This window comes from Mesoplodon bidens, assembly GCF_964165515.1.
Source record: "Mesoplodon bidens genome assembly, chromosome: 18".
NCBI lineage: Eukaryota > Metazoa > Chordata > Mammalia > Artiodactyla > Ziphiidae > Mesoplodon > Mesoplodon bidens.
In genome coordinates, this window is record NC_138175.1 from 34,713,314 (window position 1) to 34,735,835 (window position 22,522).

Genomic DNA, 22,522 nt, shown 5'->3' on the forward strand with positions numbered 1-22,522 from the left:
AGAAGTGTATTAAAGGTATGTTATTTAGAGACAAGGAGGTAAACACTCCACCCCCCCGAAAAAGCAGGGAGGGAGAAAGCAGAGGGAGGGAATGGGAGACAAACTTTTAGAACGATTGGTTTTAAACTATAACACAACTCCTGCTCTGTCCTTATCCACCTGCTTTTCACTTCCTTGGCAGGGCCCCCTCATGCCAGCCTGGCTGCCTTACGCACCCCTATCTCCATAGGCTGTTCTGTGTCGCCTTTTCCCCTTCACTTGGGTCTTCCTGTGGAGATGTCTTGCCTACTTATGTGAAAGCACTGTTTTCCTGAATTGGATTTTAGAAAACAAAGATGCATGATGTAATCACCTTCCAACTATCTTGAGTGCTTGCACAAAACCACATTCCTAAAGATACCTGCTGAGTGATTTAAGTACAAAAGTGGTTTGCAACCCACATTGAGCAATAGCTCTTTTGAATATTGATTGACACCATTTGATTAGGTCACTTGATACTTTTAACCCTCTCCTTTCCCTTCATTTTCATGTTGGCATTAAACACTGACATTTTTATCTCTGATGGGTTTCTCTTCAACGTTTTAATCCTGTGTTTTGTTTTGTTGCGGTATGCGGGCCTCTCACTGTTGTGGCCTCTCCCGCTGCGGAGCACAGGCTCCGGACGCGCAGGCTCAGCGGCCATGGCTCACGGGCCCAGCCGCTCCGCGGCATGTGGGATCTTCCCGGACCGGGGCACAAACCCGTGTCCCCTACATTGGCAGGCGGACTCTCAACCACTGCACCACCAGGGAAGCCCAAATCCTGTGTTTTCAAATTGGAGTTAGTTACTTGCTTTAGAAACACACATATAACACAAATTTATACTATTTCCCAAATAGATTATTTCACATATTAATTTGGGTTGTTGACGAAAAAATTTAATAGTCAATCTAAGAAAGAAATGGTAAATTTTACTTGGGCCAAACTGAGGATTATAACCCAGGAGACAGGCTCTCAGAGAGCTCTGAGAACTGTTCTGAAGAGGTAAGTGGCGGAGTCCAGTAGAGATGTGATTTTGGCAAAAGGCGTACGTGCAACCAAGCACACATCTTGGTAGACGGTCGCTGCTAGCCACAAGGAACAAACACCTTAGCTAATGGTTTTCTAAGTATGGGAAGATGCAAGAAACTGGGTTCGTAAAACCTTCTCCTGAAAATATCTAACTATCTGAGGGCCAGTCTCTGTCTTCTCAGAGCACAAAGTGCCTCATCTGATCTTCACGTTGAACTCCTTTCAGGGTGTACTGGGGGTCAGCAGCTGCAGTGGCTAAGGACTGGATGGTGGGCAACATTCTTCATTTTACAATCCCTTGCCTTTTGTTCTTAATTTTGACCAAGTTTTGGGAGGCATTTCGTGACCAGTTTGTCCCATGATGCCAAGAATGTTCGTTCCCTGGTCAGGCAAGGATTTCGTTGATAGGCCACTCAATTTGCTATTACTGGACTAGGCCCTATTAACAGTAACCAAAAGCCTCTGGACCACCTGTCTTACTAGTCTGTTATGGTCCAGGAAAGTTCCCTCTTCCCACATCTAGAGTTACACTATTACAGTCATTATCTTGCATATTTGATCAATTGTTTCAAGTTGCCTAATCATCATTAATTTTATCTGAGGCTAGGCACACATTGGTAATGCAAGAAACAGTAATCTTGTAAAATAGGCAGAATACAAGTAACATAGCTAGTAACATTAATAAGGTCATAAGTAAGTATTTAAGAACTTCTATTAGGTGCAGCCCAGTAGATCCCCAGGTCATCTGACCAGTCTGTTCTGCACCAATTGCTATCTTTAAAGGAAATGATATATTGGCATTGTACAGAAAGTTCACCAAAGATGTCTGCATGTACAAGATTATTATGACCCCTTACAGGATAGAGAAAGGAATGTTATCGTCTAAGGAGTTACATGGCTGGTACCAGAAGGAGAAAAATTGATCTTTATGGTTGAGCAGGTATTTCTGCCCTTGGGGAGGTCTCATTAATGCATAATGCAGATGCATAATGCACACCAGAGGGGAGGGAAGAGGCCCAAACAGGCAGAGAAAATTTTTCTCTCTTTAAAGAAAACCATTTAAAAATGCCGATGAAATAAAAATTCATATTTTATGGCAAGACAATTTAAAAATAAAAATTTTTTAAATTCGACAAGCAAGAAGTATAAAGCGTTCTCCTTATAAAGTGAAAAATGGCCCCAATTTAAAAGTCAAGGGCTTCCCTGGTGGCGCAGTGGTTGAGAGTCCGCCTGCCGATGCAGGGGACACGGGTTCGTGGCCCGGTCCGGGAAGATCCCACATGCCGCGGAGCGGCTGGGCCCGTGAGCCATGGCCGCTGAGCCTGCGCATCCGGAGCCTGTGCTCCGCAACGGGAGAGGCCACAACAGTGAGAGGCCCGCGTACCACAAAAAAAAAAAAGTCAAAGTTGTTGCGTTCCTAAGCTAACCTGGAAAATATAGAACATCTCATCACAGACTTTATTGAATGCTAATGAACACAGATTACAGCAAAAATTCTACAACTGCAGCCTAAGAAAGTGATTTCAAGGGAAGTATCTCCTTAGAAGATGAGAGCTCCTGAAGAGCAGGGAGATCACCATCTGGAATTTCCGAAAGCTACTGTTCATCCTTTTTCCAACAAATTTTTCCAGCAGATTTTCCCAATAAAATCCAAGGCAGTTTTTTACCTACTCTTGACCCAAATAGCTGGATCCCTTTTCTTGCCAGAGTTCCCTCTCTTGGCTCACTGTATGATTCATTCTACTCTAAGACAGACAACTTATTTTTAGAGAGAATTTTACGGTTGTTGCTGCTACAGTCACTGAATGGTCTTAAAAGATTAAGTTAGGGGACAGGTGGGGGGAAAATGATCAATAAAACTAATATCTTTTTATCAGTTTTGCCAAGGGTAACTTTTTACGTGGAAGTACAGAAAAGTAGCAGGGTGTAGTTTCAGACGACCATGTTGCATTTATAACATTTAAATCCTAGTAAAAATATCAAAAAGCAACTCATGAAAAGTCACCTAAAAGATAAAACTGGGGGAATCTTTTTTTTTCTCAGTAAAGGTTCAGAAGAAAAAAGCCATCAAACAGCAACACTTTATAAAACCCCTATTCAAGTCGAGCTGAAAAGTACTGGACATTTCATAAGCGCTTATTAGCTTATAAGAGCCTTGGGGTATCTGACATGTGAATTTACCAAAGCTACTTGCAAGCAAACGTCAGCATATAAAAAGGAACGAAGTAGATCTGTATGTGCACTGACATGGAAAGATGTCTCTATATGGTAGGGGATTTGCAGAATACTATAGAATGATACCACTTATGTAAAAGGGGAAATGACCCCTCTGAAATTATATTTGTGCAGATATGTTTATGTGTGAAAATGCATTTCTTTTTAAATCTTAAAGTATACATCCCGGGCTTCCCTGGTGGCGCAGTGGTTGAGAGTCTGCCTGCCGATGCAGGGGACGCGGGTTCGTACCCCGGTCCGGGAAGATCCCACATGCCGCAGAGCGGCTGGGCCCGTGAGCCACGGCCGCTGGGCCTGCACGTCCGGAGCCTGTGCTCCGCAACGGGAGAGGCCACAACAGTGAGAGGCCCACATACCAGAAGAAAAAAAAAAAAGTATACATCCCGAAATATTAAAGAAGCTGGCTCTAACATTAAGGGATTAGAGGGTGAAGGGTAACTAACTCCTTTTATGTAGCTATTTACAAATTACATTTCTTTACAATGCACATACATTCACGTATTTGTTGAGAAATTAAGTAAATTCACTGTGTCTGGGTGTATGGACAAAATCATCCTGTATATTCAATTTATTTTCTAATTTACTTTGAGAAATTTCTGGGGTGCTATTTAACAGGATTATACTTTATTGCTTTTTTTTTTTTTTTTTTTGCGGTACCCGGGCCTCTCACTGTTGTGGCCTCTCCCGTTGCGGAGCACAGGCTCCGGACGCGCACGCTCAGCGGCCATGGCTCACGGGCCCAGCCGCTCCGCGGCATGTGGGATCTTCCCGGACCGGGGCACGAACCCATGTCCCCTGCATCGGCAGGCGGACTCTCAACCACTGCGCCACCAGGGAAGCCCTATTGCTTTTTAAAAGAGAACATTTCCAGTAACTGGAGTGGGCAGTCTGGATTTACCAGCCAGTTGCCTACAGACTGCTGAGCTACTCTTCACCCAGAACCAAGCTTTGTAGTCATCCTGAAGCAAACTATTCAGGATTTTCCCCACCACCACTCCCTTGCGTTCCAGGCAAGCACCACTGGTCCATGCCATAGGACTGCCAGTTCTGCTCCCTGGGTGAGCATAATTCTGAACACATGCTTTAGTTGCACTTGATCATTAACCCTGCTTCTCTCTGTTCCTTGGAGAAACTAACATTTTCATTACTCTATTGTAAGAGTCTGTGTCATCTGCTCCGTTGAACAAATGGTATCTCAATTTCTTAGTACAGCAAGCACAACCCCTTACATTAAAGCAAAGAGTAAAACTGGGTTGGTACTTGCAAATATCCAGATTTGAGGGAGTCCATCCCCAGAGTCTTGCAATGGCTATGGGGAGGCCAAAAGGATATCTTTGGCTAGGACATGGGCAAAAGAAAAAAAAAAAAAAAGCATCTTCAAGCAGCTTCCTCTCCACTGCTGGCATTTAAAAAAATGAAAACCCACAGAAATGCTATCTGTGCAGATACAAGAAAACCTCTTACCAGTCTAAATTGGGCCATCCTTAGAATTACAAGATAATTTCTTTTTAAAGTAGCTATTCCAGTCTTACATAAAGGCTCATACCAGAGGTTATGAAGATAAATCAAAGCACAAAGCCTTTATTCAATTGCAGATTATGAATAATAAACCCAATGGTAAGCACTGGGGGCAGATGTGTGCAGAAATGCAATTTATAAAATTTTTAAGGCGAACAATTGACATCTTTGAAGAAATCATTGTTAGCTTAAAAAAAAAAAAAAAAAGCTTCCAGATGTGCAATTCATTCAGAGCATTCAGGGTTACCGGTGCCCAGTGATATGACCTCAGGAAATGTCGAGATTTCATAAATCACTTGTATCAAATCTCTTTTTCTGGTAAATTCCTTACTGCCTCTGCAGCGGTAACTAGACAAGATTGCAAAGCTTTCAAGATGATTCAAGCCTCCAGCACCTCACAGGAGTCCGCATTTCTTAGCACAGAAGGCAACGCTAATCAAAGAAGGAAATAAATAAAAGGTTATTAAAAACAAACACAGGTTCATTAAACTGCTAAGTACGTGTATCTATGTATATTCCACTTAAAAAAAAATGTTTATCTCAATAGTCCTTCACATTTCATATCCAGAAGCTACACTGGCTGCCACCTATCCTCTCATCTTTAACACCATGCGGTAAGACGGTGCTTTTTAGTAGTGAGTACAGTGTGAAGACTCTGATATTTGTAACAAGTCTTTGAATTGTTTTAGGATTACAGGACTTTCAAAAGACTTCTTTAAAAAAAGTGACTGGAAGTTTCAGTATGTAAAAATCAGAGGGAGGGGACCTTAAATTTCAGAGATTATGTTTAGGGACAAAGAGACATTTTGTGATAAGCCGCAACCAAATATAAAAGGTAATATGAAATGATTTAGGGAACAGCTATGAATTGCACAGAACCCAAGCAGAAAGCTGAAGATAAATTTAAACTCCAAGAAAGTGGTTGATAACCAAAAATCTCATTCTCCTCAAAAAGTACGGCTGACTAATCCATAAGGGACAAGGACTACATTTCACCAAATTACTGGCTTTATAGAATGCTCCTCCTGGGCCTCTTTCTTCTCCCCTCCCCACCCACCCCACCAGTGGGTAACGACCAGCTTGTTTTACTTTATCATCTCTCGTTACCACAGCATCTTTAAGATAAAACAACACTCCTAACAAATTCATCCAGACTGTTTCCTTAGTAGAGACCTTCCCTGTAATCAGGACACGTAGAAGCTGCTGCAATGAAAAGAAGCCATGGCTGTGTGGAACCAAAAGGACTTAAATTAAAATGCAAAATTAAGATGATGTGCAAAAACCAATCAACACGTTCGCTGAAATACACAAAATAAGAGAACACCTGACTTCCCTGTTAGCATCTGTTCTTATTGACATGGCTAACATGTCTCTCAGTAAATCCAGGAGATACCTCAAGTGTTTAGTCATCAAAGGGGATGCACTATCTCCATCTCTCTGGTTCAGCCTCTTTCTAAAGTGTTACCTCCTTCAGGCTAGTAGATTATGGACTAGGCTAAACTTAAACTTAATAAGGCACGTACTCAAGCAGAAAATATAAAGGCCAAATACTCAGAAAAAACAAAAACAAAAACCCAACCTGACATGAGTAAAACAAACATTAGCACATTAGCAGTTTATGAGCTAAAAGCCGTCCTTAAGTAAATATTTAACTCTGGATATAAAACAGATCAGCAGACCTTATAAGCAATTCCTTTGGTTAATAATTTTGTCAGTATTCAATGTATACAGACATTTAGTTCATTCTCTTTGAAGAAAAAATGTTGCTTAAGGTGTAAAGTCAAGACAGCTCACAAGACAGTCGAGAAAAAGGCTTCTGGGTGATGTAGGGTTTTCAAGTCATGCAAATGCTCTCCGGGGTAAAATCTGGCTTCTTTCTTAGTTATGGTAACTACCAAGTAGCATATTAGAATTCATTCTTTAACATTATTCCTCCCATAAATGTTCTGACAAAATTGCAGGCAGTTAAGAGTCTTGAGGTTTAGAAACTGAGACAAGGTAAAGACACCACTTCCAAAGAATTACTTACACGTATCTTTGATCCCACTTCAATGCTACATCATCCTCTCTCTACACATTTCACTAGATGTCACTGATGAAAACTAGGATAAAGAGTAACTGTTAACTATAACTTTCCTGCTCAGGTTTAATAGAGTCATTTATTGAATACTCCACTCACAAAATACGTTACGAGAATGTTGCTTTCCACAAATTCAAACAGTTTAATGAGAGTAAGAACTGATGGATAAGCATAAACTCTTCTGATTATTAATTTTGACATTTTAATATTTATCACAGCAAAATTGGGACTACTTTTTATGCTTGACCATTTAATGCTTGAAAAGTTAATTGAGAAGCAACCAATTTCCTATCAACATTCCAAGTTAGTGACTGAAACACTAAGAAATCAACAGCGTGTGATAACTGAGGGAACTGATTGGTTTCAAACTTTACATCGATATTAAAGTTGAGAAGATACGTCATGAACAATAAAAACATCAGCAAAACTTATCCCAAAATAATATCCATGGTGATTCCTAGGGATTTCTACAGAGCAACTTAAAAAACTACATCCTAGTCATCGGGGAGGTCTTTGCAATGAATACACGTCACAGCAATAGGGTCCTGCAGCTCAGAGCAGCCATACTCTCTTGTGACCCACCTACAGTTCAGAACCCCCAAACACTAAGCCATAGGTTAAGGCAATGAAAAGAAAACACAAGGAGATTTAAGACTCCAGAGGAAAAAAGGCTATTAAAAATGCTCTCCCTACCGCACGTGTTTTGCTCTGTGAAGACTTTATCCAGGAATATCTGGAGCCAAAGCAAATGACCTAAATATTAAACCTAAATATTAATGAGAGGCTCAAAATGCAAGGAAAGGTAAAACACTCAAAACAGGACAAAAATATAATATGGTCAACTGGTGAAGACTGGAGGGCGACTACATGTAAAACCAGTGGACCCCACAGATCAAAGCTAGATTTGCAGGCCATGCGCAACATCTCCAAACAAATCAAAGACACTAAAAACTGGGCACCTCCACGGACACCTTAAAAGTGGAAGAAAAAATGCATTTACCTTTATCATCAAAGCATAACCACTCAGGTTTTGTGCTGACACCTCTTTGACCCATCAGCACCTCTAAAAACCAGTATTTTGAAAAGTTTATTATGACTTTTTAAGGAGCTTCCACACCAACCAGGTACACATACGCCACTGCCAGGGAAATGTCACCACAGTGAGGCAGGATTTGTAAAACCCCATTCGACAAGTACTAGCAAAGGGAGGTTATGACTCATGGATATGGATGGACTATAATATTTAAATGGCACATTTCTGACATATTCACAAAATCTTTATAGAAAGTATTTAAACTCAGAAAAGAAAAAAGACAGGAGTCAAATACAGAGATGAAATGTACAAAACAAATGAGCAGGCAAACTAAAAGTTCTTGAAAGTATTTTACTTCAGGTTGAAAAATGAACAGCTTCCACACCGTTCATTGCAAGATACACAGTATTCACGAATACAATGCTGGTCATTTGAGGAAATGTACACACCTCAATTTCTCCTTCATGCTTTTCTTTTAGAAAGATACTGTTTACCAAAAAGAAACGTCAGCAGTACAGGAAAAACTATTTTCCCAATAAATTTACGAAAACCTAAGATTCCCAATGGAATCAAGATTATCTTCCCGCTACCACCACCTTAATATAATCACATGCTTATTGAAACACTAATATCTGCACCCTAAGAGTACATTTACTTTCAACAATGAGGGTGATTCTTTAAAAAAAACTTCAGTGTGGTAAATGTAACATGGATCTCTGCAAGTATTAAGTGTCTGAAATAGGCAGCTAATACTGGATTTAATATTATTTTATAAATAATTGTTCCCTTAGCAGTAAACATAAGTCTACACATTCACAATAGTCCTAGAAAATAAATACTGTGATTACGCACAATATGTTATGACAAACTAGTTTCAAAAAACAGAAGCTCAACATCTTGATAAAAATTCTGATCAGAATAAAATGTGACTCTAAAATTTAAAACATTGTCAAAATAACATCACATTTAAAATCTTCCACGGTTTACACAAGTATTATGAACTTCCAGTTTTGGAACACATTTTTTTGTTGCGAATTAAAATACGAACTTACTGGAAACTGTTAATTTCAGTGATGACATCAGTTTTGGTCTTATTTTAGCATTATTTTCTTTATAAAAAGTTGCACTAAGTGTCCATTAATGGTCTGATTGGTCTTCAGTATTTCATAAACATATATAAAAGAAATTCCTAAAAGCCAATAGTACTTTATAGGTATATATTTATAAAAGAACCTCATCTCAGAAATGGCTGTAATTAACAGAGCCAGACATAGCGATGCTAAACGTAAGAGCGTTCACCTTGAAAGCAAGCATTTTCAGAAATATCACTTACATTCTATTAAATACTCCCAACCGAGTTCCAAACTCAACATGTGATGAATAACAGAATTATACATCTCATTTGCACTCAAAACTGACCACAACCAAAATTTACAGTATGATTGAAACAAGCCAATGTTTAAAAAAGTTTTAATTAAATATAACAATTCCATGAAAGGAGAGGATAAAGAATGGGATGACAAGAAGTATTTGGTCTTAATAAGGCAATACAAAATAGATCCATTATCAAAGACCATTTAATTTTTAAAGATCAACAATACCAAAAGCATAAAGTGGAGTATAAGAAAATAGTTTTTTATAAGTATGATTTAATTAAAGCTGTTTACAGTTATTCTCTCCCACAGTAGTTAAGCATGAATTTAAAAAAGAATAAGAGATGAGAAAAACAAGCACACGCAGCACACAGGGTTAGAGGAGCCAGCATGCAACGTCTGTGGAACTCGAGGTTTCACTGAAACAGGAATGGGACCAGACGTGGGTGGCCTTTTTTTTTTTTCCTATTAGGAAGAAGAAGAAAAAAAAAAAAGACTGCAAAGGAAACAAACACAAAGTCATGTAATTGCCCATTGCCCAAGACGACAGCACTATAGAAAACAGTTGCAAGTTAATTCTTAGAGATGACTAGAGATTTGTCAGTGTTTACACAAAAGTACATAGTACATTTTTTTTTTTTTTTTTTTTTTTTTTTACAAAATAAAGTAAACGTCATTTGCCACCATAATCTTTTCTTTAGAGAGGAAAATTTTTGCAGCAGGTCACAAGGGTTCTATTAAGTCATTTGAATGTTGAGGAAACAAATTGAGTAATAGAACTAATCACTTCCCTATAGATGGATGTTAAGATGACAATTCAGATTATTTTTCAAACTAATCCTGAGAAAAATCTGTTTACAATTTAAACAGTAATGTTATGTAAAAAGTATTAACAAATCCACTATTACAAATATCAATTTCCTATATGGTCATCTATATATACACACAATAAAATGGTAAATATATGCAAAAATATTAAAAAAAAAAAACATGCACAGATCACTTTCCCCTTTGAAATCTGGACTTCCTATAAGATACCTGTTTTCCTTCCCCACCCCATCCTCTGAAATTGTTTCTTGTTTCTATCACCCTACCCACACTGAATACTATTCCCTATAACTCTGCATAAAGCCAATGAGAAATAGATTTATTTTACATTCAAGCTTTAAATCTTAAAATGACCCTGTTATAGCATATGACTTATCAAATGAGCAGCCTTTTTTTTTTTCCCCTTTTTTGCTTGCTTTTTGTTTTTGCAGTTGTCAGTCTTCATGATCCATTCCGTGGCGAGCTGGGAAAAAACGCAGTTGCTAAATCAACGTCTGAACAGTGTAAGGCTCCCGAATGTTTCCCAGGAGTCCCTATCCAACTGTCCTGAGCATGAGATCATTGCACACAGAAGACAGTCCATCGTACAACGCCGACTATCTACAAAGGTCTGAGAGGGGGGCGTCCCTCTTGTGTTTCCTCTTTTTGCCATGGTAATACTGATTATTTGATTTGCCTTGATGCTGTTTGTTTGTCATCAAGGAACCATGGCTTGTTTGGGTTGTACCTTGGAAGCCTTTGCTGGAAGAACGAAAGAGCCTTGCTGATCCATGCTGCAGAGAAGGAAAGCGGTCAAAAAGACATCAGTATTGCACATTCCACAGAGCACCGGCTAAGACCTACCTCGGGGAGCTTTCGTAACTAGGAATATGCTGACTTATCTAGCAGGCAGAAAACGATGCTACAGGGGTTAACTCCCTCGGGCTCTAAAACTTTTAAATATCAAAAAACATAGACCACTTCTTCTGTCAAGAAGCCGCCCTGTCTTTTTAAGAGAGTATATGGAATGTAAGGCTTTTCTTAAGGAGCCTATCAACCAATACACCACGTAACAAATGGCATTACTGGAAGAAGCTGTCAGACATGCAGGTGTGTTGCCAGGTCAGGGGTCATCACAGCTGGCCACTCCTTTCCTGCTATCACGTGTCACTTTAATTGCCATTTCTAAACGAGTCTGTGTTTGGTGCACACGACTATAGGTAAAGTGGATTCTGCGAGTCACGTCACACATGAGGTGACTGACATTAACAGTCAATCTGTACTGCCAAGGGGCCTTCCCCAGGGTCCCTGATGTACTGGGAGAAGGTGTGATGGCCTTAGGCCAGAGTCTAGTACGAAATGACTTCTTCCCCTCATTTTGATTCATTACTCATGACGCATAAAATTTCAGGCAACTGAAAAACTTACAATAGAGTGTCTGTGGCCTTTTTAAGTCAAAGCTAAAGCTAATCAGCTGACCATGGCTGACTGCTGCCTGATCATTTCAACACAGGCAACTAGGTACTGAAGTTTAAAATAAAAAAGGATATATTATTCCCAGATGTGCACAACACTGCAATGAGATCATGCAAAAACTTCACGTGAGTTTACTTCAAGTACAGCTGAAACTTTTTATAACTTGGAGCAATTTCTTTTATGTTGAATCTGTAATAAGGTGGGTTGGCTGGGACATCTTATAAGGACCAGGTGCTAGATTCCCACAAAGGTTTATGTTACAATGGTGTCTCACAGAGGTCCTCAGGACATCCTGTTACTAGCAGCACTGTCATGCTTTGGCACCTCTCAGAACAAAATATGTTTGTTTTTTAACCTAGAGCTTTCTTTAAACCCATAATATGTATGAATACATATGTATATATGTATATGCATGTACAAAACTCTAAGTATTCTATACGGAATATTAACAATCAAAAACACAAATTCCACACACCTGGGATTTGTTGGTGCTGTTGGATATGTTAGTGGTCTGGGCGCTCTGCATTTTCCCGCCTGCCTGAGAGGACTCCAAGGACACATCCTGCGACCCTACCCGGTTCCCAGTGGACGGGCGGCAGAGCAGCTGTTTCGGGGTTTTGCACGGTGTCGCATCGGAATCCTAACACAAGTCACATGAATTATAATGTGACACAGTAATAATTTAGACATTCAATATTAAGAAAGGAAAAGAACTTCAGCTAAGCACTCTCTGGACTAAGTCTAATAAATATTTGGGAGTTAAAGGAAGCACACTGAGGAATTTATAAAATTAACTGCTTAAGTTTTCTTCTAAACATTTAAAGTGGCTTATTCTATCAGAGGGTTTCTGTTCATTGTTAAATCCACTGCCCACGCCTGACCTTGTTAATCGGCCTTGAAGGAGCTCACAGAGGTCCAAGTTTATGTGCATTTTTATTTACAGAAAATGAACCATGGTATAGTTGAAGGAGCATGATAAAGAGTGAGCACCTAGGTCCCAGTCCCTGATTCAATGTCTTCAACCAAATACAGAACAGTCACTTTACAAAGCTCGGTCTCTCAGAGTCTGCGATGACAAATCAGTGCTCCCTCCCCCAAACACACCGAGCGGATCAGACTTCCCAGAGACACTGGTCTGAGCCCACCTGTTTCTGGGCTGCTGGGGCCATGACTGCTACTCTCTCCTCAGGTCTACCCTTCCCCTCACACTCTGCCCAGCATTTCAGAGACACATACTCTCAGTCCCTAAGGCTCCCTCTCGAGGCCGTGTCTGCTTTCACCCCTCTGTGTCTCTGACATCTAGCTCAGCATCCTGTCCTCCACAGCTCTGCTCTAGGAACCAGAAGTGCCCACAGGTAGATCCTGCATGTGAGCCTTTATGAGTCCATTACGATAAATGGTCATCGTCGACAACAGAAAACTATGCCTCTTCCATATTCAGATTATTTAATGTTATACACTTAATGAAGCCAATAAAGCCCATTTTATTAATAGATCTTGATTTTAAGTAAACTCAGGATAAGACAGAAAGTAGATTAGGGATTTCCAGGGCACAGGGGGAGAGAAGAAATTAGGGACTGCTAATAGGTTTGTTTTTGGGGTGATGGAAATGTCCTGGAATTAGATAGTGGTATAGCTGCACAATATTATAAATATGCTAAAAAAAACCCACTTAAGTTGTACATTTCTAAATGGTGAACAAGAGAGCATACATCCCACTTATATAAAATTTTGAAACAGACAAAACTGATGTATGGTATTAGGAAATCGTAACGGTGGTTACCTCTGAGGGTAAGATGGGGAATTTACTTGAAAACATCATGAGGGAACTCTTTGGGGTGATGGTAATAGTGTGTATCTTGTTAGGATTTGGGGTTACACATGTGTATGCATTTGTTAAAATTTAGTAAATGTATAATTAAGATTTCCTTATACATTAATTTTATATCAAAAGAAAAAACTGGACACACACTGAACTGTGGGTTACTGATGAGCACAGAGCACTACTTTGTGGGAAGTGTGCTAACGTCTGCAATACTGTGAAATGTGTCAGAGAATAAGATGAACTGGCGAATGAATGGACAGCTCTGTGATAAGCCAATACAATGTTAATGGTAGAATCTAGTGGTGGTGTATATGGATGTTCACTAAAATCCTTTCACTTTTGCCTGTATGCTTGAAAATCTGAACACAATGTTGAGAAAAAGTACAATCATAAAGTTATTAAAATTTCCCAGGAACAAATAAGAAAATGAGCTAGCCTTGGCTCTCCAGATAGAGTTATACCCCCGACAGAACTGCTGAGGGTCTAGGTTTAGAAAACAATGTCTTCATACTTACGACGTCACTAGAGCTGGACTGTGTAGCGGAAGAGGAAGACACTGGACCTGATGAAGAGTTTGAAGAGTGTTTACTAACAGATTCCGAAGTTTTGATTCTACATTTTCCAAGGGCTTCATTTTCTTCAGATAGATTATTATTACATTTATCTAACTGCTGAGTATCTACTATCAAGGTAACACCATTTCCTGAAAGAGTGGCAAAAGATTGGAAAACGTTTCTTCCCATTAAGCACACACAACACAGAAAAGCCTCGAATACTCAATCGATGAAAAACTCTTACCATTGCATGAAGGCTCAGGCCTATTCTGCAAGCCCCACTGCTTTGATATCCAGTCTCTATATGTGGCAACTTCATCTGTTACTCTAATTATTCTACCTAATATGCTGCAAGTGTTTAAAAAAAAAAAAAGAGGGGAGGTACATTAATTTGAAGATAAGAAGCCACAACCAATTTTGACCCAATGGGCTGATTTTAGTTAAACTTTTACCTCTCCGTTTCGTTGTTGGGATAGTACTTTGCTATTGGCGATACAGCATGACTCAGAACAACGTAGGCATAATCAAAGGCCTGTTTCACTTGCATGGCCCCATATGAACTCCTTCCAACATCATTACCTTTAAAAGAAATATATACATAAGATATTAAAACTTACCGTGGCTTAAGATGAACTAAATGTTTGTGAGCCCTCTTCTGGGAGGGCAAGGGCACTCACTATCCTGCTGGAGCGGCACTCAGAATCTGAGCTGTCAGTCGGTCCCACAGCTCCCCAGGCTCTATAAACGTGTGCATCACACATAAGTATGTTCTTGTGGCATATAAACTGCCTAAATGTCTTCTGACCCAACAGGACTATCCCAAACACAGTCATGCAAATAAAAGAAGTAACTGCCTGTTTTTCCCTAAGAGGGAAACCAAGCTAAATTATAAATACTTATTTTTTGCTTGGTAGGTATATAGACATCTCCTTCACTAAATTATGAGCTCCTAAAAAGCAAGGACCATCTTGCTGAAAAAACCTTTGTGTCCTTTATGTAGGGCAGGTTCCCAGTGAACATTTCCTCAATGAATAAACACAGAACTTTTTTTTTTTTTTTAATTGGCCGCACTGCACGGCATATGGAATCCTAATTCCCCGACCAGGGATCGAACCTGAGCCCGCTACATTGGAAGCGTGGAGTCTTAACCACTGGACCGCCAGGGAAGTCACCACACAGAACTATTAATGTTTATAAGATGGCTCATCAAGCCACAGAAGGGCTCCTAGGCAACTACTCTATCTCTTAACTCCCTCTCCTTACTCATTTTCAAGGCCAATACATTAAAGCAAATGACTAAAAGCATTTCCATTGAAGTCCGATAACACGGAATCTAAATATTCTACAATTATATCAGGAAAAAATATTGCCCAGAAAAACTAGGATACAAGCAAGCAAACACAGCATCATGAAAGCACAGGAGGAATTCATTTTCTGCTCACTTTTAAGCCAACATAAAGCTGGAAAAAACACAGGGAGACTATGCAAAATTAAAGAGGTAAGAAGGGGTCCAAAGGGAAACTAAACTATCTCTTGGTACCCTTTCCCTCATGAATTCTGAGACATATGAGCGTGCTCACTCCCTCTAAGGACCTCAAAATCCTCACTTAAAGCACCGGCTGACAACTGGTTAGAATCAAGAGCAGTGAGGACGCAAGAAAGAAGAAACATGGCACCAAACTGGAGATGCACAAACCCACCCATATAGTTAGTACCCATTCTCCTTTGCCTTTAAGAATCAAATGGATTCTACTCCCAACTCAACTCATTTGGAAGTATGCAATGTGTTTTTCTGCTGTGTGTGTGTGTTTATGTTCATGTGTTTGCTTATAAAATATTTTGAGGGCTTCCCTGGTGGCGCAGTGGTTGAGAGTACCCCTGCCGATGCAGGGGACATGGGTTCGTGCCCCGGTCCGGGAAGATCCCACATGCCGCGGAGCGGCTGGGCCCGTGAGCCATGGCCGCTGAGCCTGCGCGTCCGGAGCCTGTGCTCCGCAACGGGAGAGGCCACAACACTGAGAGGCCCACGTACCGCAAAAAAAAAAAAAAAAAAAAAATATATATATATATATATATATAGAGAGAGAGAGAGAGAGAGAGAGAGAGAGAGAGGAAAAAAATGACTACAATTACAAGTTAATGCTTAATTTTTCATCTGAAGAGAGTTTAAAGTACAATATGATGACTGACAATGCCCCTTCCTTCCTCTTTCTTTTTTTGGCCGCACTGCGAGGCTTGCAGGATCTCACTTCCCCCGACCAGGGATTGAACCCAGGCCCTCAGCAGTGAAAGCACAGAGTGAGTCCTAACCACTGGACCGCCAGGGAATTCCCAATGCTTTTTCTTTGAATGTCCATAAATTTACCTAAATTCAATACCTGGTTGTAAAGGATCTTCAATATAAAGCATGGATGGTCTGTAGCCATCTAGCATATTTTTCTGTACTTCATCTTTGGCCACATAGGAACCACCATCCTTTATCCGGATGCCAGTCTTTAAATAATTGAAGTGTCGTCCATATAATTCAAAAAATTCTATTAAGAGAACACCATAGTTTGTATTGGGGATGCAGGCATCTTCCCTGGGATGTAACTATAATGAGAAGAAAAAGAATTATATTGGACTTTCTCTAAATTCAAGGTGAGGATAATAAATGACATTCTAACTTTTATAAACAGTATTATTATAATTTTGGTTTAGTATAGCAGCCAATAGGTCATGGAGTTAGAGCAGGCTAATCATAATAGTACTTCTGTTATAGACAACCTAAATTAAAGCCCCATGGGTGTGGGGGGACCTGGTGGGGGACAATTTATAAGGCTGAATTTTACAGCTGCCCCAGGATGCTGAGAGCGCGGGCTTGGTCCAACATCAGGGAAGTCATTCTGACTCACCAGCAGAGTCACACAGTTGGCAACACTGCGCCACATAAATATGCTCACTGGTGAGATCAAGACTTCTAACTCATCTTAACCAGACAGCAAATCTCAATTCCAGCTAAACTTACAAGAGTAGTTGCTGAGAAGACATTCTTAATTTTGGCATTTGTGTTACTGTTTACACCTGTGGAAACCACACCATACTTCTGCATGCTAAAATTTGCAGTGAAAAGTCTCAAAAATACTAGAGCACACGGGATTAAAAATTTTTTTAAATATTCTTCCCTAGGGATTTTAAGATACTTATTTGCTAAATTATAAAAAGGTACCTAGTTTAAAGGGAAAAGTCATTAGTAATCAAGGGAGACACTCTAATTAGAGCTTGATTTAAATTTTTTCCAAAATGATTCCCAACTGATTTATTTAAAAAATGTTTAGTGTACACTAGTATGGTATAACTTACCTGAAGGAAACTCACTGCCATTAAAAAGAGACTATAAGAACCAATTCCACCTGTAAATACTTCATTAAGGTCCCTCTGTAATAAGAACTGTTTCAATACTAAAACCAAGTATGGTAATACAGGATATTTCTGGAAAAGAAAATTGTATTTTAAATGAATTCCTACATCAATAATAGCTCTAAGCATTAACAGCATATATGGTCTCTAAGTATAAACTGGTCCTTACATTACAAACTTTGGTGGACATATGTAATATACTTAATTTTCTATTTTAAAAACAAGCTATAAAAAAGCAAGCTATAAGTAATTAAGGATTGTCTCCTCACATCTAAAATCTAAAACATGTAGACGTAAATGACAGCACCCAAGCACTCACTACAGGACAGAAACGCTAGCAATACATATTTTGTGACACTGATTTATGACTATTACTGAATAATATTCAATTGTAAATAGGTAACAGAAACAGTATAGGACAATGTCTCAATTCTTTTTTTTTTTTTTTTTTGGCCACACCTCCCAGCTTGCAGGATCTTAGTTCCCCGACCAGGGATCGAATCCAGACCCCATGTAGTGAAAGCGCAGAGTCCTAACCACTGGACCGCCAGGGAATTCCCATCTCTTAAAGCACTAAATCAGTGGGATTTTAAAGAATCACTTCTTGTAGGTGGCACTCCATAGGCAGACCAGGGTCCTTCAGATGACTCTGCAGTGCCCAGAAGCAGGAGCCATCCTGCCTGCTGTTCTCCATGCTGGCAGGTGAACACACAGACACACCTTCTGTGCTTTACAAAGGGTGAGAACATCCATGCTGGCAAATATGGACAGTGTGAGCCTGTCTTTCACTCAGGCACACACTCATGAAGTACTCTCCACAAGCCAGGCCCTAGGCTAGGGACGCTGAGGGGAACAAAGCAGGCACAAACATCAAGAAAGAAGTCAACAGCCATTACCTAGGGGTGGTAGAATTACTAGTGATTTCCACTCTTTTCTTGACACTTACAATGAAAACAAACTGCTTCCATAAGAAAGAAAAAAGTTTATACTTTTGCAAATCATGTCAAAGTAAGCAAGCATGAGAAACAACAAAAATATGGAGAAATAATCATTTTTAAACACTACAGTTGAACTCAGAAATATAGTCTCTTTAAAGAACAACTAGGCGGGCTTCCCTGGTGGCGCAGTGGTTGAGAGTCTGCCTGCCGATGCAGGGGACACAGGTTCATGCCCTGGTCCGGGAGGATCCCACATGCCGCGGAACGGCTGGGCCCGTGAGCCATGGCCGCTGAGCCTACGCGTCCGGAGCCTCTGCTCCGCAACGGGAGAGGCCACAACAGTGAGGGGCCCACGTACCGCAAAAAAAAAAAAAAAAACCAACTAGGCAAATTTCCAACAGAATTTTTTCTGCATATATCCTCTGACCCAGAAATTCCACTTCCGGGAATCTTCCTACAATTTATTAGTGTAAAGAAAGATGTAGGCATGGAAGGATGTCCACCAAGCACTTTTTGTAACAGAAAAAACCACTGGAAGCAACACCAGGGAAGTGCTACACAAAGCACAATAATCCTGACAAGGGACAACCATGTAGTCAGTGAAAAGAATGAAGGAACCCTGACTGTGCTGATAGAGAAAAACGCACCAAAATATTAAGTTAGAAAAAAAGTATTAGACATCTTTATATAGTGTTCTATATTCCTTTTGTTAAAAATTTCAAGAAGAGGATAAAAAGCAAAGAAAAAAAGCCAATGAAGGCACATCCTATGAAGCTGATCTAAGCATATAAGGTATAAGGGTGACTCACTTTTCACTACCCTTTTATACTGGTAAGATTTTTTATCGTACGTATTATTCTCAATTTTTTAAAAAGTTTCTTTCTGGTAAAAAGAAACTTTATACACACCCAGTACCTCCAAAAGAGTGGGATTACAGATAATATTTCTTTTCTTTTTCTGCTTTTCTATACTCTGCTCACTTATACAAGAATATAATGTTTACCACAGGGGAGTTAACATTTTTTCTGACATGAAAAGAAAAAGGTGAACCTGAAGAGCTGCTAAAAAAAAAAAAAAACCATCGTGGGGGCTTCCCTGGTGGCGCAGTGGTTAAGAATCCTCCTGCCAATGCAGGGGACACAGGTTCGAGCCCTGGTCCAGGAAGATCCCACATGCCGCAGAGCAACTAAGCCCGTGCGCCACAACTACTGAGCCTGCGCTCTAGAGCCCGCGTGCTGCAACTACTGAGCCCATGCGACACAACTACTGAAGCCCGCATGCTCTAGGGCCTGTGCTCCGCAAAAAGAGAAGCCACTGCAGTGAGAAGCCCGCATACTGCGACGATGAGTAGCCCCCGCTCTCAGCAGCCGCGTGCAGCAGCGAAGACCCAATGTAGCCAAAAATTAAATAAATGAATAAAATAAATAAATTTATTAAAGGAAAAAAAACATTGTGAATGGAGAGGAATGATATTCTACATAAGCCAAAGCAGTTCACAGTTTTAGTTTTGGGAGAAAAAAGCTGATGGGTTTAAGCATGTGAAATGTTCTGAAGATGATGCTGACAAATTCTGCCCTATCTGGGAAGAAAACAGAATAAGCAGAAACAGACTTAAACCACTTCAAGATAAGATAAGGACACCTGCAGGACCTATCTTACAGGTGACTTGGGGATTAAAATCTAGAAGAGGCTCCCTAGAGAGGGTCTTAATCTGAACTCTTGGAGAGAAGTTCTTCAAAAGATTCCTCAACCCTTCATTCTTACTTGAGGTCACATTATCAATTACTATTACAAGCGGATTCAAGGAAAGTAAAACCACTGCACAGAAAAGAAGCATTTGTCAGCGATACACATATAAAAATAGTTCAGCCAAGTATATCAGAACACCACCACAACAGAATCTCAAAACACAACTCCATTTCTAATATTTTCACTGAATAAACGCTATACATTCTCTGACCTTGGTGAAATCTTTGATGAGGTCAGCTGCTCTCACCCCATTCTGTACATTAAAGCTGATATCAACTTTCACTTCAGTAAAAGAGTCTGTTAATTTGATAATAGGTACCTAGAAAGAGAAGACAGGTAAAATTTAAACACTTTAACGAGATTAAATGACAAAATCAGGGGATGGAAGGTTATCAGACTTGAGGTCTTGACCTCCTCATGAGGACATAAAAAAACACTGAGGGTTTCCCTGGTGGCGCAGTGGTTGGGAGTCCGCCTGCCGATGCAGGGGACACGGGTTCGTGCCCCGGTCCGGGAAGATCCCACATGCCGCGGAGCGGCTGGGCCCATGAGCCATGGCCGCTGAGCGTGCGCGTCCGGAGCCTGTGCTCTGCAATGGGAGAGGCCACAGCAGGGAGAGGCCCACGTACCACAAAAAAAAAAAAAAAAAAAAAACACTGAGTATTCTGAACACTCCATACCGTAGTTGACTTGGCCTTCTAGATATTTTACATTACATATTTAGCATTTAACCTCATGCAATATATTTTGTAATTTCTACTAACTGAGAGTTTTTAATTCAGGTAACAAAAACTTTCTCAACATTAATATACTTTGGAGAACAGTTTCCAACTCAAGAAAATCAAGAATTATGAATATCAGCCCACAGCACCAAACTGTTTCCAGTAAGAAAACTGCTAGATTCTTAAGTCACACACAGTAAGTCACTGGCCTTTTTGGTCAGTTTTGCAAACAGCCCAAAAAACAACCTAACAAGAGAACTTAAAATGTAAGAATGATTCTCAAATGAACAATGATAGGATGATTTATATGCGATATCAGGAATCCTTTAAAAAAAAAAAAAAAAGCTCTATTTCTACCATGCATTAGAAAACTCAGGCCAGCAAACTTTGTGTACAGAACTGGATTTCCAAATTAACAGCTTTTAATAAAAAACAATACAAGTTGTTTTGCTCTAATAAAACCTAATATGCAAAAATCCAAACTTCTAAAATAGACATATTTATTTCTAAAATGAGCTTCTGTGAAAATTCTTTAATGTCCATTCCGTTAGTTAAAATATGACTTGATTTACAAAATTTCAATTAATACAATTCTTCAAGGATACAAAATATGACAGAAAAGTAACAGCTGTGCAACTATAAACTTTATCAGATATCCACATTTTTACTTACGTTTTTATATTAAAAAATCTCTACAGTATTATGTATGATAAATTGAATAATACTTTTTAAAGAAATGTACAACCAGAATAATTCACTTGTCTCACAAACACAACTTTTTATGTACAGCACCGTGATCATTAACAAAAGGAAGGAATAATGCACTCACAATCCGAGGTGCTCACCAAAATTAAATTTTAATTTTACAAGTTTCATGCATAAGTAACCTAGAGAGTTTAAGATGAAATGTTGAAGAACTTACAGTTGCTTTGTCTAGAACTTTCACCGAATCCTCATCTGCAACCTTATGCTTCCGAAGAGCTTCTTCCAGGGTCCAGAGGGGTAGGTTCTCCCACTTCCCAAACACCACAAGATCGATGTCACTGAACACGGAGCACACACAAGAGTTGTTTCAAGAAGTGAGAAACTGTACTTACTTTAACTCATTCAAGCTACAGATAGCAGGTTAGTACAATGGAACTCTATTTCTCACCCCGCCCAATGAAGACTAAATGTGTTGGTGAGGACTGTTTTTAGAGAGGAGGTGGAAACTGGTGATTTTAACAAACTCCTCCTTCTCCTGGTCATTTCCCGGGGTGATTTTAAAAGAGGTAACACCTCAAAAACACCAGTTAACGTTTCCTGTTCATAAAGGCTTCTGGTACTAAAAAACTTAAGACCTTCCAAGTGAATGAGGTTAACTGATTGTGACTTACATTATTAAGTATAAAAAGCAAGATGCAGGCAGTGTATCTAGTATGCTACCATTTGTGTACAAAAGGAAGAAACACACATTTCCTTTTATATGCATAGAATATCTCTGGAAGGATATGCAAAGAACTGGTAATAGCAGCTCCTCCAAGGAGAGAAACTGGGGGAGAGAGGTGGGATCCAGACTTTTCATTGTAATTACGTGTGTGCTCTTTTCAAATCTGAACTAGGTAAATGTAGTACTGTTCATAAAATTTAATTATTAGAAAGAGTGACTCAGGTTTTGCTGAGGCTCAGAACCTAAACAAGGAAAAATATTAATGGACTCAAAGTTGAATATTTTACGGCTTTTGTAGGCCTAAGACAGCAATGGGAAGAATGGAAATTGCTAG

At 39.7% G+C, this 22,522-nt stretch overlaps 1 protein-coding gene across 2 annotated transcripts in view; it reads right to left on the minus strand.

Annotated features, from left to right (window-relative positions):
- Nucleotides 1-8,247: 8,247 nt before the first annotated feature.
- TENT4B (terminal nucleotidyltransferase 4B) overlaps nt 8,248-22,522 on the minus strand; it is a 59,983-nt gene continuing 45,708 nt past the window's right edge. Inside the window, exons 4-12 of one of the 2 annotated variants that reach the window (XM_081215503.1) lie at nt 21,682-21,802; nt 20,249-20,356; nt 17,294-17,422; nt 16,330-16,543; nt 14,404-14,530; nt 14,196-14,299; nt 13,913-13,959; nt 12,048-12,212; nt 8,248-10,890 (exon numbers count right to left, since the gene is read on the minus strand). In XM_081215503.1, the coding sequence (XP_081071629.1) occupies nt 10,714-10,890; nt 12,048-12,212; nt 13,913-13,959; nt 14,196-14,299; nt 14,404-14,530; nt 16,330-16,543; nt 17,294-17,422; nt 20,249-20,356; nt 21,682-21,802 (1,192 nt within the window). In that variant the 3' untranslated portion in view covers nt 8,248-10,713. Of the gene's footprint in view, nt 10,891-12,047; nt 12,213-13,912; nt 14,101-14,195; nt 14,300-14,403; nt 14,531-16,329; nt 16,544-17,293; nt 17,423-20,248; nt 20,357-21,681; nt 21,803-22,522 lie in introns of both variants that reach the window. The other variant, XM_081215502.1, reaches the window with a different exon arrangement.